Source organism: Sphaerodactylus townsendi, linkage group LG01 (genome assembly GCF_021028975.2).
Source record: "Sphaerodactylus townsendi isolate TG3544 linkage group LG01, MPM_Stown_v2.3, whole genome shotgun sequence".
In the NCBI taxonomy this organism is placed as follows: Eukaryota; Metazoa; Chordata; class Lepidosauria; order Squamata; family Sphaerodactylidae; genus Sphaerodactylus; species Sphaerodactylus townsendi.
In genome coordinates this window covers 111296827-111313289 of record NC_059425.1, presented here as the reverse complement: position 1 = coordinate 111313289, position 16463 = coordinate 111296827, and the positions used below count along the sequence as shown (strand labels likewise).

The following is a 16463-nucleotide window of genomic DNA, read 5'->3' as shown; positions in this document are numbered from 1 at the left end:
CATATGTTCCATCTCTGACAAATAATGACTGAGATAGCCATTCATTTTAGTACCAATGGAAGACATTTGGAAATGTGTACACATTTTCAGACTTTAGATTCAAAGTGTATTTAAAAATGTGGTACCTGGAATCCCTAATTAAGTGAACAAGATTTCAAATTAACACTGAAGTATGCAAAATTGAATTTCTTTATATCTTAGAATATGGTGTAATCTTATTTTATGTTTGTGTGTATATGCATAAGATATCCAAACAATTTTTAATTATATTTCAAATTTTGGATGTTTACATTTTTTGCATGTATTTCAGGCTTCTAATATGAATTCAGGTGAATTAAAAGCAGCATCTGGTTACAAGTTCTGCTGCCAGACCTCTGCATTTGTTGAATAGTCATGGCTGTGCACTTTTATGTTTCCATTAGCATGGGTGTGAAACTGCTAACCAAACAAATCTTCATTAGTTTTGCACAAATCAAGAGGTTTGCATGTTTTTTTAAACAAATAACAGCTGCTAAGCTGTTCATTCATTATTAATCCTCCATTTAAGGTAGAAGAACAAAAACCTGGCTTGCCCTCATCCACGAATTCCTCTACAATCTGTGCTTCCACCCTTTCTGCATTTGTTTTTCTGTTTCTATTTCTGCTAAACGGTTTCCCTCTGCCTCCTGTGACAGCCTGGGACCTTCGGCGTACAGTCATCCAGAGGCTGTGTTCCTTGCAACTGTAATTCATTTGGATCTAAATCTTTTGACTGTGATGAAACTGGACAGTGCCATTGCCAACCAGGTGTTGCTGGAAAGAAGTGTGACCGCTGTGCTCATGGATTTTATGGATTCGATGAAGGAGGATGCACCCGTATGTATATCATCATGTTTTCACGAGTTCCTCCTTTAGTTTTATTGCTTGAGTTCCTTTTTCAGGGCTCACTGTGTATGTCAGATGAGTCCATCTCATAATTGAGAGATCTCGGGCATTATGTTTTTATGGTATTTGAATTTAGGAGAAATTAATTATGTTCAGAGTAATTTGTATTTGGTTTTAAAAATGTTTTATGTCTCATCTCCAAATTCCTACAGCAATGAAAAAATCAAACATATTTATTTCAGTATCAGACATATATGAATTACTGCAGGTAATGAGGGGCTAACTTTTAAAGGCTAAACTAATTTCTGGAATGAAGCATTTGAATGAATGAAGGCATATCATCACACAGGGAAACCAACATTTTACAAGTAGAACCTAGGGGCCTTGTTATACATAAGATGTAGCCAGAGACATTTTTCATGTAGAAAGTTAAGTGGGAAATGGAAAATTATCGACTTAAAATAACCTCACAATATACTTCTTTGAGTTATTCTCTAGCTGTTATATCCTTTAAATTAATAAGGAGTGTCCTTTCATACCTACTAAATAAATCACCAGAAAAAATAGAGACAAACTGGGCATTTCTAGTAAGGTAAGAATGTTATTGTCAGGGTTCTTTTGCCTTTAACAGCTGTGTAGCAGCCAGACATTCTGAATGTGAATATTTCCTATCACAGAGGTTTAGGAAAAGCTTCATGTTCTTTTTGAAAGCAGCAGGCTCTCTGATGGGGGAAAAGGTGGCAGACATGTTCCAGATGGTCTTGTAGCACCAAAATGACAAAAAAGAGAAAAGAAATACATGGCCTCCCCCTTGCTCTGCTACTGCCTGCTTTTCCTAGGTAGCAGATCCAGGAAGGATGCTTAATTGATTTTTTATCCTACCATCTAACTCAACTTCCTTTTCCACTGCCATCACTTTGAAGCACATACTGCATCCCTGAGTATGTAGTATCCACATTATGTAGTATCCACATTGTGAAGGACAAGTTTCTTTCTGTCATTTCCCCAACACTGACACTTTTTCAAGATTCTAAAAAGGCACCTCCCTTACAGATTGCTCCAAAAGTATCTCTCTGATATTACAATCATAGAGTTGGAAGAGACCGCAAGGGCCATCAAGTCCCACTCCCCTGCCAATCAAAGCACTCCTGACAAATGTTCACCCAGCCTCTGTTTAAAATCCTCCAAAGAAGGAGACTCCACCACTCTCCAAGGCAGTGCATTCCAATGTCAAACAGCCCTGACAATCAGAAAGTTCTTCCTAATGTTCAGATGAAATCTCTTTTCCTGCACCTTAAATCCATTATTCCATGTCCTAGTCTCTGAGGCAGTAGAAAACAAGCTTGCTCCCTCTTCAACTTGGCATCCCTTCAAATATTTAAACATCACTATCGTGTCCCCCCTTAACCTTCACTTCTCCAGACTAAACATCCCCAGCTCCCTAAGCCTCTTTTTGTAGGGCATGGATTCCAGATCTTTCACCATTTAATAGTCATTTGGGCATCACAATCATGAAGTCAGGGAGGGCCATCAGGATGCAACTATGGCACCGCTAATTTTATTCTCATATAGTTTTTCACAGGCCAGCAAAAAAAATGAGGTGTTTGGAGACTTTGTGGTTTTGAGGACCTGCTCCTGCTGGTCAGGAGGGCAACTCTGGCATGCCCCATCGTCAACTTATACAACAGCACCTTCCCAGGCCCAGTCTAGTTAGGCTGGTGATGACTATCACTGTCATGGGGAGTCTTGAATAAATTGTAATGATTTTTTGTTTAAACAACTTTAAAAGTTGTCTCTGCATTGCAAACATTTTAGCCACTTGTAAGTTTGAATGATTTATTTTGGTGAACCATTAGAGAAGCATTTTTTGTATGTACGTTATATTATAAAGATTTTAAAAGTAATCATTGTCTTGGGACAAGTGAATTAGTCTGTTTGTGTGTAACAGCCCACTATATGTGACAGGCACTGAGAAGGCACAGAAGATGCTATGCTTGCCAATACTGGGCATGCATCAGCACCCTCTATCTGTCAGGTGCTGTCTGCCTCAATTGCTTCCACCTGGACTAGGTGGCTATCTAAGTCTGTACGAGGAGCTCAGGCCAGCTCTACAAGGGCAAGCCCCCTCCCCCACACACCATCTCCTTATTTGTTTATTTCAATTTATATCCTGTTTTCCCACTTCTGGGGCTCAGAATGGTTAACAGCAATTAACAAAATACCATAAATACTGTAAAAACAATGTTAAAACACTGTATATAAATAGAATAAAATACAATTTTATACATATGATAGAATACAATTTAAAACTCTAGCCAGCCCCAGATTATAAATAGAGATAGAACAATAGCCATCTCTGCCCTCAACCATAAGCCTGACAGAACAACTCTGCCTTACAGGTTCTGTAGATTCGGAAGGGATCCTGTAGGCCTCTGATTTCCACAGAGAGAGTGTTTCATCAGGCTGGGGCTTGCTGAGGATTTCCACTGACTTTGGGCCAGAACATGCCACTATGCCTCAGCATCTCCACCAAGCATCAGATCCCCACACTACCAAAGCGCCTTAAATGCCTGTTGGCACTGGCACCCCTCCTGGTTTGGTGTATCTCACACAGGTTGACCAAATTTTGACACACCATAAGATGCAATTGTGGAAGTTTTCTCTGGCTTTGAGGGGGACAACAAATAGAAGATCCTCAACTGTCTGGGCCAGCAGATCTTTCAGAGGAGTAGAATCATTGATGCATGTGCAATTGCTGCTGCTCTCTGCACTGCTTCTCAAAAACTGTGGAGAACCCCTTGGAGTATCAGGTCTTGTGCATTGTGTGTCCCCTGAAGTGCATTAGGTGCTTGTTCCTGTGCTTCCTTCAAGAACTGGAATAGCAGTGTCATCCTGGCATCACAATTGGGCATGTGGTCCAGATGTGGCACCACTTCATGCCTAAATTCTCAATTCAGAAAGTTGATACTTGTTTTGGGTCCCTATTTCACCTTCAGTTGTGGTGGGAACATCAACTTTGAGGCAAAGACCCTGGACAAGTCATGTGGCAGATCAGCAAGGAGTGGAGTGGTCTTGTCAAGGAGGTCTTCCCCTGGCTATGGGATCCAGTTCTCCATGGATCTGGATATGAAGATCAAGGCAGTGCTGCTGGGCACCTATTTCTACATTGATTTCATGTTATTTGGAAACACTGGTGAAGTTGGGCAGTGGAGTTTAGTGACAAGCTAGAAGTTTGCAGAATTCAGAATCCCCCACCTCAATCCACATGAGCCTCATTCCAGTTCTTAAAAGGAAAGAATGAGCATGATGGTGTACTCATGTGTAAAAATGATAGGGTATTGTCTCCACCTTGTATGTTTGTATCGATGATTCTGTCTTTGAGTTTGTCCCGCTGGTTTTTGTGTGTGTGAGTCTGTGGATGGAACAACCTCTCTAGGGAAATTGCCAACTGTACAGAAGTTGCTGAATCACATAAACTTGCTGAGGAATGAAAAGGATAACATAAATGAATCTATTTGAAGAGTGATTATTCCTTTTTCTGTTGGAAGCATTCAGATGGTCCAATGACAGTGGTCAGTTTGCCTTTCTATTAGCATTTAATACAAACACTTTCCATTTAAGTCTTAAGCTTTCTTCTCTGATGTAATTGGTGTGGCTCATTAAAAACAAAAAACTTGAACTTGTGTTTACCCTGCTTTTTTACAATCTGATGTTACACCTCCTAAAGCATGAACTTCAGAATGATGAAATCTCCTTGTTCTGTTTATATCCCCCTTATTATATTTATACATTTTGAAGTGCTTGCCCAGCCTCTGTCAGGAGCATACAAAGCTGCCATGTAATTAGCTAGACTACTGTCCCATCCTGCTCTATTGCTGTCTGCTGTGACTAGCAGGAGCTCTCAAAAGTCTCAGACACAAAAGTCTCGTTCAGCCTTCCTCTCTGCAGTCCTTTTAACTCAAGATGGTAAGTATTGAACCTGGGCACTTGTACATGCGAAGCACACACTCTAGCTCTAAGCTATGTCCTCTTCCAATTCTGGTCAAGTGTTGCAAGGGCCTCTAGGCTATTAAAGGTATTTTCAATCCATTCCACCTGTGGATTAGCAAAGAAATAACCTTCTTGGCCAGATGAGTATTTTAAGAACTGTACCGATTATGCTCAGACCCATAGCTCTGTGCTATCGTGTCCCTGTTCAAGAAGAATGGATCTGTAAAGGCATGTTTATTGTTGTGTAAAAATTTAAACATGTCAGCACTTGGTAAGGGTAAGAGGTCACTATTTGGATTCACTGAAGAGAAAACTTGAATTGGAAAGAAAGTGGTACCTGTAGTCTTAAGGCTCTTAGCTCAAATGGGGATGGAACAAATACCTTGTGAAAGATTTCTTTGATATGTCATTTTTGCAGGACTTGCAGGTTTGGAAAGCTGCTTTCTGTTGTGAAAACTTTCTGTCAATATATATCTAATTTATTCCCAGAATGCTTCAATTTGGCCCATCTACTTTACTATAAAATGTCTACTTTTTACATGATTCAGTGTTGCACTAATTTGTTTTTACATTGTTGTCATAAATTGTGCTTCATCACAAACAGAAGGACAAGAATGATATTTCAGTGTGCCAAATGCAAATAATAAAATCTGCAAGCTATCCAAGTAATAGCTATCATCTAACTATCTTGTGCTCATAGAGGCTAATGTAAACCATGGGTTCTATGGAGTTCACTAATGCTTTGCATGTACTGTTACCAAAAAGCAGATAATTTTTTTTAAATCATCGGGACTAAAAAAAAGAACAAAGAAGCGAGCAGTGATGTTGTATTTTGACAGCATTACTTCATAAGAATTCAAATCCATAAACTAGCTAATATAATCTCCATCATCTACACTGGGACAGCTAGATAGAACAAACATGATTAATATGCTAAGGCAGGTCAGCAAATCATGATATTTTAAATCCAAAAGTTTATATTTATCTATTTATCATTGGATTTTTATACCGCTCAGGGTGGGGTACAAATAAACATATACAGACAGGGGAAAGTTAAAACTGGTACAAATATAATACAAGGCCAGTCTCCTTATTAAAACCAATAAACAGCAGTACAACCAGCATTCAAGAACTAAAACCAACCCCACCCGGGGGAACCCATAAGGCCCCCACTAAAATGGACCACATAATTAAACAAACAGAGAACAAGAGGAAAGGGGGTAGGAGACAGGCGGCATCAGTTCAGAACATTAAGAGCTTTATTTTCTCAGGGAAAATAGTAGGAATTCTGTTTAAGAGGGTCCTGTGTATGTGTTTGTTTTTAGATTTTGTTTCATTTTTTTCTAAATAGAAAAAGTCACAAGATAATGATATGATACCATAAATACTAGCTCAAGTGATTCAAATAAATACTTTAAAAGTTGTAGGAAACAGAGTGTTGTTGATGCTCCACAAAAGGCTGTGTGCAGGTAGATGTTTACAAAAAATTATTTTGCCTCACGCTGCAAATACCTAGATGGGCAATGGCTACTGCTCTGATAGCTCTTTCACTGTTGGGGAAGAGCAAGGTAAAACTACACTCATTTCCCCATTTGGAATGCTATAAATTTGTTTGAGAAACTGTTCATTGGGCAAACTTACTTTGCTGGATGTGATCAGACTGTGTGCTGGTTAAGGATGTGCTCAGATAGCATCCAGTAACTCAAAGAGATGCTGAGCAATAAATTTCAGATGCTGAACAATAAGCTTCAAAAATAAGTTGATGAAAGTTCCACTCACAGTTGATTGTAAGATCAAAGCAGGAGTCAGGTGTTGGCTTCGTCCACTTAGCATAAAAGCTATCCAGTGAAGTTGCAAAAGGGGAAAAGAGAAGGCTAGTTTCATTTCCCTCCCCTCCAAGCTAGATGGGGAAAAGCAGTGCTTTAAATAATTGCCTTGTAATGGGATATAAATAACTCCTTCCCCTCCTTTCGATCTGGATACAGTCAGAAATGTGTTTTTAACCTCTACATTGTAAAAAAAAAGGGGGGGACAGCTCATTTCTCTTCCCTCTCCTTTCAACTGAGTGGACACAGAAGTAATCTGTCTTCATGACAAAGGCTCATTCCGCACACGCAAAATAATGCACTTTCAAGCTGCTTTCACAACTGTTTTTGCCATTCCGCACAGCTTCAAAGAGCCCTGAAAGCAGCTTGAAAGTGCATTATTCTGCGTGTGCGGAATGAGCCAAAAGGAAGGGTGGAAAAAGCTCATTTCCCCTCAATCCCCAAGTTGGGTGCAGTCCTTTTAAGCTTGAATTGCAAATTAGAGAGTCTTCTCTCTATTTTCTTCTGTAGCCAAACCAACAACAAGATTTCTCCAGCAGGTGAACTCCCAGTTAATCCCTTATCAACTGGGAGTGGATGACTTCAGGTAGTCTGTTCCTGGGAAGCACACAAACAGGTTGTGAACAGCAGGTCAGCCCATTGATTAATTAGATGCCTGATCACCACTTGAAAACAGGAAGTGAGCCCAACTGGCAGGTGTTTGAGGATCCTACAGGTGATCATTGTACTTAGGAATGACAACCTTGCCATCTAGTACACATTACATAGGAGTGCACTGCAAGGGAACTCAATCTCTAGCTGTGGAGAATCCTCTCCCCCATCACCCATGGTCATGCTTAGTAGAAAAAATTTCCTCACATGCGATCAGCACTCTTTTATTTCTGAAATTAAGCCTGATTAAAATAAGTGTCATTTGGCAAAATAAGCCCTATGAATACATTGTAACAAAACAAAAACCAACACAAAGTATTGACATTCCTTAAAGATCCTTAATTGATACCATAGAGGTTTTTCCTACTTTTAATGAGTTCAGGACTTCATTTTCTAATAAGTTGGTTTGCTAAAAGTAACTTCATAACATATCAGTTAACGTAATCTTTTTAATTAAATACAATGTAAAGTGAGGTAATACTGAAGTCTGAAAATATTGAGAGAAGCCAAATGGCTCCAGTCGGTTTCATATAGAGGCAATGGCATACACCTCCATAGATGTCAATGGGGCTTTCAAATGTGTAAGTCACTTCAGGAGTGCAACCAGAGACTCTCCATATAAACAGGATCCAGTAAATCTTGAGAGTACATTTTGCTGTTTACACCATTGAGTCTGTGCAGGACTCAATCTACTGTATTTCTGGATGGGAGATTTCATAGTTTGAGCTCTTAAAAGAAAGCGCAGAAGAGAAATGCAATAAATTTTGAACTGGCTACAATCTTGCAAACTCCAGTAATTTTCAGCATCAATTAAAATTGTGTAAGGGTATGTCTAGAATTATGGTTTATTTGCTATTGGTAGTCATTAGAGGAGGAGTTCTGGTCTATGCTACAGTTCTGATTTGTCACCCATTTATTTGCCAAGGTAGCAAGGAGCAGAAGTGATGAGATGTAACAAGGGCATTACATTTTTATGCTGCTGAGAATCTGGAAATGTTCGATCCAGGTTAGAAGGGGCAAGTGGGAGTTAATTGGAGCACACATAAAGCTTTGGGAGTCGGAGTATACCTCACCTTTAATTCTTGTGTCTCTAGACAATAGTTAGATGTGCCCCACAGAAGACAATGGTAAATATACCTGTAATGTAAAATTTTGCATTAAAATGTAAATGGTATCTATAATGGTTGAAAATACTTTGTCTTTATCTCTCTTCTTCCCCATGAAGCTTGTGATTGTGCCCATCTTGGTAATAACTGCGATCCACACACTGGTCGTTGCATGTGCCCTGCCAATACTGTCGGAGAGAGGTGTGATAAGTGTGCCCCGAACTACTGGGGTCACGACTTGGTCAGTGGATGCAAGGTGAGTGGTCTTTTGCTGTGTGTTTCTTCTTATTCCATGTAGTACATTGCATCTGTAAGGAGGCAAAAATACAGCAGTACTTTTCCAAAGAACTAAAGAGATGAGTTTGTTTTTCTCAGTTTTAGCATAGAGCTATGTGCAGCTAGATCATCTGTGTTTGAGGAATGGGGAATTGTGTTTGGTTAAAAACAACAACCTTGTGACCTTATTTCTTCTTTTGGAGAGCAATTGTGGTGGTGGGATGAGTGCATTGAATTAGATCTTGGTTCAAATCCTAATACTGCCATAAAGCTCACTGGGTGACTTTTGACTTTTCACACACTCTCAGACATGTGGTGTTGTATTTACTTTTTAAAATGCCAGCCCCCAAATGCCAGAAACATGAAACATTTTAATGTGCCAGTGAGGCAGAGTGGCCGCCTACAGTCCTTGGTGGGGAAATGGGGAGAGCTTCAAGGTTCGGTGGGTCTTTGGGGAAATTTTTGAGGGTGAGGGTTTTTTAGGAAGAGCTTTGAGGTTGGGAGGGTCATTGAGGAGATCTTTCCTTCCCCCTCTCCTCCGCCCCTCCAGTCTTTTCCTCCCTGCCACTCATTCTGTGCCCAGGCCAAAGTTCCTACAACCTACAGTTCATATAATACTACAATCTAACAGACTCTAAAATCTTTTTAGCGAAAATATAACCCTTCCTCCAAAAGACCCTAAGTGTTTGTTTTATAAAAACACACCTAACCTAACCATGCTTCAGTGTTGTCTTTTGAGGACTAGTGACTTTCTATTCTAAAGCTGATCTATATTGGTTAAAACTATCCTCAAGAAGAAAACTTTTTCAGAAGTGTAAATGAACTATATTAAGTGGTTGTTTGGGTTTTCCGGGCTGTGTGGCTGTGCTCTGGTAGTTTTTGCTCCTATGTTTCACTCACATGTAGGTGAAACGTTAGGAACTAAAACTACCAGACCACATCTGCACAGTTTGGAAAACACACAATAGGCAAATGATTCCAGCTGTGAAAGCCTTCAGCAATATATTGAAATTCCAGGCTGTTCCTTTTTTCCTAATAATTTGTACTGATTTTATAACAACTACAACAAAACTAGCATGGGAAGACAGACATTAGTGAACCAGTCATTCTATACTACTAAAACAACATAGGTAAAAAAAATAACTTGACTTTCCATCCAATTCCCAAATTATGCCTTATATAGTAAATTTTTCATTAATATCAAAACCAGAAAGTTTTAACATCTTAAACATAATTTGAGTACAATTTTTCCCCAAAAAAGTACAGACATAGCTATAATGTTATAGCCTTATCTCCCTAACTTAATTCTCAAAATTGAAGACTTTTATACAATATTTTTCCTTCCCTTTTAAGTCATCTCCTTCAGTAAATTATGTAATTGAAACTGACATCTAACTTTCCTTCTTGCTTTTAACAAAGCTTTTAACAAAACTTTTCCTCTTTTGCTTTTATCCCCTTCAGGGGTAGGGCGGTCTAATAAATCGAATTGTTGTTGTTGTTGTTGTTGTTGATGATGATGATGATGATGATGATGATGATAATAATAATAATAATAATAATATTTATTAACAACAACAACATTAACATTTTAGTCTACTTAAGACATTTTTCCATTTTTTCTTACATTTCACAACAGCTACATGTTTTTAAGTAAAATCCCTATTGTAGAATTCCTTGGCACTTGCTGTAGTAGTGATTCCTATTCTCCTATCCTATTATCCTATTGCCTATTCTCAGTGTTTTGAGGCAATCTTTCCCAAACATGATTCATTATGACCCTTTTTGGAGGACTGTTGTCAAAAAATGGCTTTGTAACCTGTCAGATCAAGAGGCACACATTTTGGAAAGTCCCATCAATGTTGGTCCCATTTTCCTTGCTCGATTACTTCCATGTACCCATGCCAGCGGAGGGCTTTGTTGAACTTTTTAAAATCAATTATTGCTAGATTGATATAATGTAGTCATGTTAAAATTAGCTATGATCTACTAGTTTATTTGGATTTCCACGTGTTATTTTTTATAAAAAAGTAATACATAGGCTTTTTCTGGCAAGGGAGATAATTAGAGGCTTTTTTACAAAAAAAGAGAAAAAGTCTAGTAGATTGTAGAAATTATTGTGATATAACAATCCAGAAATTGGCTTTAAAAAAAAAATCCTCTGGGAAGTGACAGCTGCAAGTAGGTGAGTGAAAAAATGGTGGGCAAAACTGCTATATGGATGATGAGGTACTGCCAAAATGAATGTATCATATATGAAGATATTTTTAGATGGAAATTTTAGTTTATTTTCAATGTGATGTTTTGTATTATTTTGATTGTTAGCTGTCATGAGTCTAGCTGTGGCCAGGGATGAGTAGGATACAAATCTAATATAATAAATGAATAAAATAAAATGTCTCTATATTTTTAATGGCAATGAGACCTACTGGGAGAACCATCCTTCTGTAAAAGCAGCCAGTGCTGTTTCTTTTTATATGATCACAGGTAAGGTAACATCTCTCACTCCCAGTTATTAATTTGCAGAATAAAAATCAGATTGGCCTTCTCCTAGATGTTTACTGAGAAATATCATCCTCATCATCTTGTAATTATTTTACATATTATAAAGTACTGTATCATTAATAGTAATGTAAAGAAGTTTAATTGCTATGGTTTCCTTCCTTGTATGTTAACTGAATTCAAACAATCAAATGCCATAATGCTATCTTTTAAAAGCCTGTTTTTCATGGTAGCTAATTAATGCAGAATAATTTATTTTCTTTTTGAGTTGTAAAACTCCTCTCAGGAAACCTGCCTTTCTTTAGCACGTAGATCATTGGGATTCTGCAAACCAGTTTAATAGGGGTGAAGACCCCTGTTTCTGCTCTGGGATTTCTGCTATCTGTCTTTATCTTGTCTATTATACCAGTGCATCAGTATGGCAGCTGCTATGGCAGTCTCTAAATTAATAATGATATGTCAGCCAAGTCTCCCTTTTTAATGCATTGGAACTAATTTCTCCAAGGCAAGGTGTGATTGCCCCCTCTCAATTGGAGTTTTTAACAGAGCCGATTTCAGAGGCCATCATAACTCACTGGCAGAAAAGTACTGCAAGTGGCTGCCTCCTTGAAAACAAACATTACATTTGATTGTCATTTACTCTGCATATGGCGAACCATTTGCCCAGTAGGCTTTATCTTCTGGCATTCTTTACTCTGCAGGCTTCCTGCTCCAAAAAGGGTTTTAATTCATAGGCTACATGCAGCAGCCAGCTAAGCACTTCTTAACTGCTAGTGGTCCTGGATATTGACTAAGGCACAAATTGGGCCACTAAAGCTACCAATTACTTTTAAATTCAACTTGAGGTGTTACCAGATGGGATTTTGATGTGATTAAAGTGCTCCGTTTCCAGTAATATTTTCAAAAACATTGCCAGCTCAACTAGGAATGTACTTTTGAAAAAATGTAACAATTTTGGGCAGGGCCCAGTTTTTTATGTGGGTTTTACCCATACAGTCACTACAATGCCAGTGAGAATTTGACATGCTCACTTTCAAAGCCCCCAACAAAAAGAGCACATTGGGAAGGGCTTAGAAACAAACTACAGCCAAGGGAGTGTCCCTGATTCCCACAGATCTCACATGCAAGCTGCAGTTCCCTACCCTGTTCCACTTGTCCCGAGACACTCAGGGACCAAATTCCCACTGAAAAGTTAATCTTCAAAAGAATCGGCACCTTTTCATCCAGGTTCCAACATCCTCACGGCAGGATGTTTCTAGTGAAGACTTCTAGGCCTACCCCTGGGGGGGGGGTGCCTGCTGTCAGGGGTGCAATTGTTAAGCTAGCAGCACCAAAATTTGACAGTACAATGGAACCTCAGTTTTCATTACCTTCAGTTTTCATCGGTTTCAGTTTTCATCGATTTTTTCAGTGAAAAATTTGCCTCGGTTTTCAGTGATTTGCCTCGCTTTTCATCAATTTGCAGTAAAGTTCAGGGGTTGTGGAGAAAAAGCACCTGGACAAAGCTGTTGCAGGCCATGTCTGCAACTTATTTAATGACAATGTCTTGCCCCATTTCAGACAAATCTTAAAGAGACTTTGGACAGCTTTGGACAGCTTTCTGGTGCGACATTGGTCCACTGGCTCTGAAGCTGGTCCTAGTGTTATTGTTTGTTACTGTTTTCAGCATTAAACACTATGTTTATTCACCAAAAAACACGTTTTTGGTGCGTTTTTTTGGAGTGCCTAGAACGGATTAATTGGATTTAAATTAATTCCTATGGAAAAGTTTGCCTCGGTTTTCATTGGTTTCTGTTTTCATCGATTCTTTCCAGATGGATTACCAACGAAAACCAAGGTTCCACTGTATGTTTAGGAGACCCTCCTGATGATACCACCCAGGTTTTGTGAAGTTTGGTTCATGGGGGCCAAAGTTATGGACCCTCAAATGTGTAGCCTCCATTGGAAACAATGGGGGCACCCCCTTTGGGAGTCCACAGCTTTGGATCCCCTGGACCAAACTTCACAAAGCCTGGGTGGTCTTAGTAGGAGGCTCTCCTGATGATACCACTCAGGTTTGGTGGAGTTTGGTTCATGGGGGCCAAATTTATGGACCCTCAAATGTGTAGCCCCCATCTCCTATTAGCTCCCATTGGAGTGTTTTTTCAAAAAGGTGCATATACAAGCTGGTCCAGGAAAATCCCGTGATAAGGGGGGGAAGTGCTAGGAACAGAACTGATCTGTGTTCTGCGGTTTGGCAGTGGGGAGATTGTGAGGAAACCTGGATATTTCGGGTGACTATCCCAGGATTAATTGCCAGTGGGAAATCACCCAGGAGCAACTTTTTGTGTTGAACAAGGAACTACAGAGGAGAGGAGACTGGTCCAGCCCACCTTTGTATCAAACCCATAGCCACTCTAATAACAAATCACTCACTTCATCTGAAAGATATGATCTTCTGTGTAAGAAATATAGCCAGTGCTGTAGGTACATGAGACATACTTTTGTGTCTTTTAACCTTCATAAACAGGTTGCTTACCTTGCTGACATTAATTTGTAGAGAATCAGCAGCAAGTTTCAGTCACATTTGAGAAAGCTGAGTTGCCACTTGGTTATAATTGGAAATTTATCAAAAATTACTAAAAGTTTTTTTTTGGGGGGGGGGGGATTTTCACTATAGGCCTGTGATTGCAGTGTGACCGGATCCCTCAGTTTACAGTGTAATCCTGATACTGGCTGCTGTTTCTGCCGCCCAGAGTTCTCTGGGGATAAATGCTCTGAATGCAGGCTGGGATATCGAAATTACCCACTATGCATTGCCTGTGACTGCCTGACAGCAGGAACTGAGCAACATACTTGTGATTCAGAAATGGAAAAATGCTCATGTGCTGCTCATACCGGACAATGCTCCTGTAAGGTAAGAAAAAGATGATTACTTATCAAGTAATTTGTCCTTGTTTCTGATGTTTCTCCATTGTGCTTTGTATGCAGAAGTTCTCCAGTTCAATCTCTTGCTTCAGGGCAGGGGTGTGGCTCCACCCTTGAATGTATGTCATTTACACATCACAGAACACACTAGGAAACATTCTAGAGCAGTGTTTCTCAACCTTTTTGACATCACAGTACCCTTGACCTCACTCTTCATATCTCACGGTACCCCTGCCATCCCCCCGCCTTTCCCTTCCACTGCCCCTGCTTGCCACCCCCCACCTTCCCCTCCCAGGGTGAAGGGAAGCACTGGAGGGGGGGGGTGCGGGAATTGGCTTCTGACCTTGCGGTGGGCCCTGCCTCCTGGGCCATCTCCATGTCCTTCCTGGCGCCAGTGGGAGACACCACAAAAGTGAGGGGGGCTGGTAGTGTTGCCGCGGTACTCCTGGGACATGTTCATGGCACTCCAGGGTACCATGGAACCCTGGCTGGGAATCGCTGTTCTAGAGTGATTAAGCTAAATGCTTTTCAGTTATTAACACCACTTCCTGTGGTAGACATCCTAACACAATTGAACTAAGTTTCAATATGTAATATATCACAGAGGCACCAAGGCTGTGACTCAGAAAAAGGGAACCTTGCCGGGATTAGAACACAGGGATCTTCCGAATCTGTTGTAAGAGATGTCTAGCTTCCTGCACTGCTGGGATTTCTTGAAATCACCTTTCTAACATCATCCAAACTCTGGAGTATTGTCCACCAACCCCTCCATTTTGACCTTAAAAGACAGAGCTTCCCAAATAGATCCAAATAGTTTTATCCACCAAATAGTTTTATCCATCAAATCCACCTGTTCCCTGGATATGTCACAGTACAAGAAGAGTTTGGATTTATATCCCTCCTTTCCAGTGGTGGGATCCAAAAATTTGAATAACAGGTTCCGATGGTGGTGGGATTCAAATAGTGGCGCCGCTGCACACATACACCTCCAGTCCCTATGGGGCAGGGAGGTTGCTTTAGTAACCCCTTCTCAGCACTCAGAAAAAATTAGTAACCACTTCTAGAGAAGTGGTGAGAACTGGTTGGATCATATCTCTGCCCCTTTCTCTCCCGTAAGGAGACTCAAAGGGGCTTGCAATCTGCTTTCCCTCCACCCCCCCCCCACAACAAACACCTTGTGAGGTGGGTGGGACTGAGAGAACTCTGAAGAACTGTTACTAGCCCAAGGTCACCCAGCTGGTATGTGTTGGAGTGCACAAGCTAATCTAGTTCTCCAGATAAGCCTCCACAGCTCAAGTGGCAAAGCAGGGAATCAAACCCAGTTCTCCAGATTAGAGTGCACATGCTTTTAACCACTACACCATGATGGCTTTCTAGAGGTAAACTCTCTAGATGTAAACCGCACTGCTTAACCTGTAAAGCAAACTCACTTTATTACTTCAAAATATGCTTATGGAGTGGCTGTAACACAAGATCTGCTCAAACTCACCAGTTCAAGATAGCAATAGTACAAACCCACCCTGGCAGCAATACCGATCCAGATTAATCAAAGCAATCTAGGTTAACTAAAACAATTCTAGGGAGACTGATAGCCCATATCACGTCAAGCACAATAGTTGTGCCACAAGTACAACAGCTTGACAAAGCAGCACCACAATTCAGAATAGAGCTGATACAGGATAACAAACATAATAGAGCTCTGCCCCCAAAGGCCAAATCAATACAGAGAACACTGAAGAAAATTAAAGGAAATGCGGGGGAGGTGTTAAACAAAATAAAGGGGAGAGGAATGCTACTAAAAGGGAAAACTGTGTAATACCCCCCAACCCCACACTCACCCAACTGTACACTACAACCCCTTTCAATCCCTTACTCCAACTTCAATCCCTTACTCCAGCTTCAGAACATATGCACAAATTCCAACTTGCACACAAACACACCCTTTAGACTCACAAGACTCCACAACCCTACTAGTCAATCCATCAGATGTAAAAACTGCACAAGGCAAGGCAGCAACTCTCCTCAGCAACATATGGCAAATGCCACATTGGGATGGTCATTTAATGTGCAATCCTGTTGCCAACATTTCTTGGCTGGAACATTTCCTGCCCTGTCCAAAGGTGCTCCATGCCTCAATTAACAGAATGGGCCAGGGCAAGCAAATCCATGGCTGCTAGTGCCTTGAATGTCTCTTCCCAACCACACAGTAGGCTGCTGAAATACTTGTGATTCTTTATTCTGCTCAAACCATTATACTTTCCATGTGGTTTAATCCTAAGAGAAGTGAGGTGCATTTATTTAACACTGTAAGGATGGTTGTTTTGTTCAGATATCTATGCCTAAT

The 16463-nt window shown here is 40.2% G+C and overlaps 1 protein-coding gene and 1 pseudogene across 1 annotated transcript in view; both read left to right on the top strand.

Annotated features, from left to right (window-relative positions):
• The window catches only part of LAMA2 (laminin subunit alpha 2), a 549054-nt gene that overhangs the window by 364516 nt on the left and 168075 nt on the right, over positions 1 to 16463 (top strand). Inside the window, exons 20-22 of the mRNA XM_048490901.1 lie at positions 675 to 855; positions 8557 to 8693; positions 13872 to 14108. Of these exons, the coding sequence (XP_048346858.1) occupies positions 675 to 855; positions 8557 to 8693; positions 13872 to 14108 (555 nt within the window). The remainder of the gene's footprint in view (positions 1 to 674; positions 856 to 8556; positions 8694 to 13871; positions 14109 to 16463) is intronic.
• LOC125429629 lies at positions 2275 to 4537 on the top strand (annotated as a pseudogene).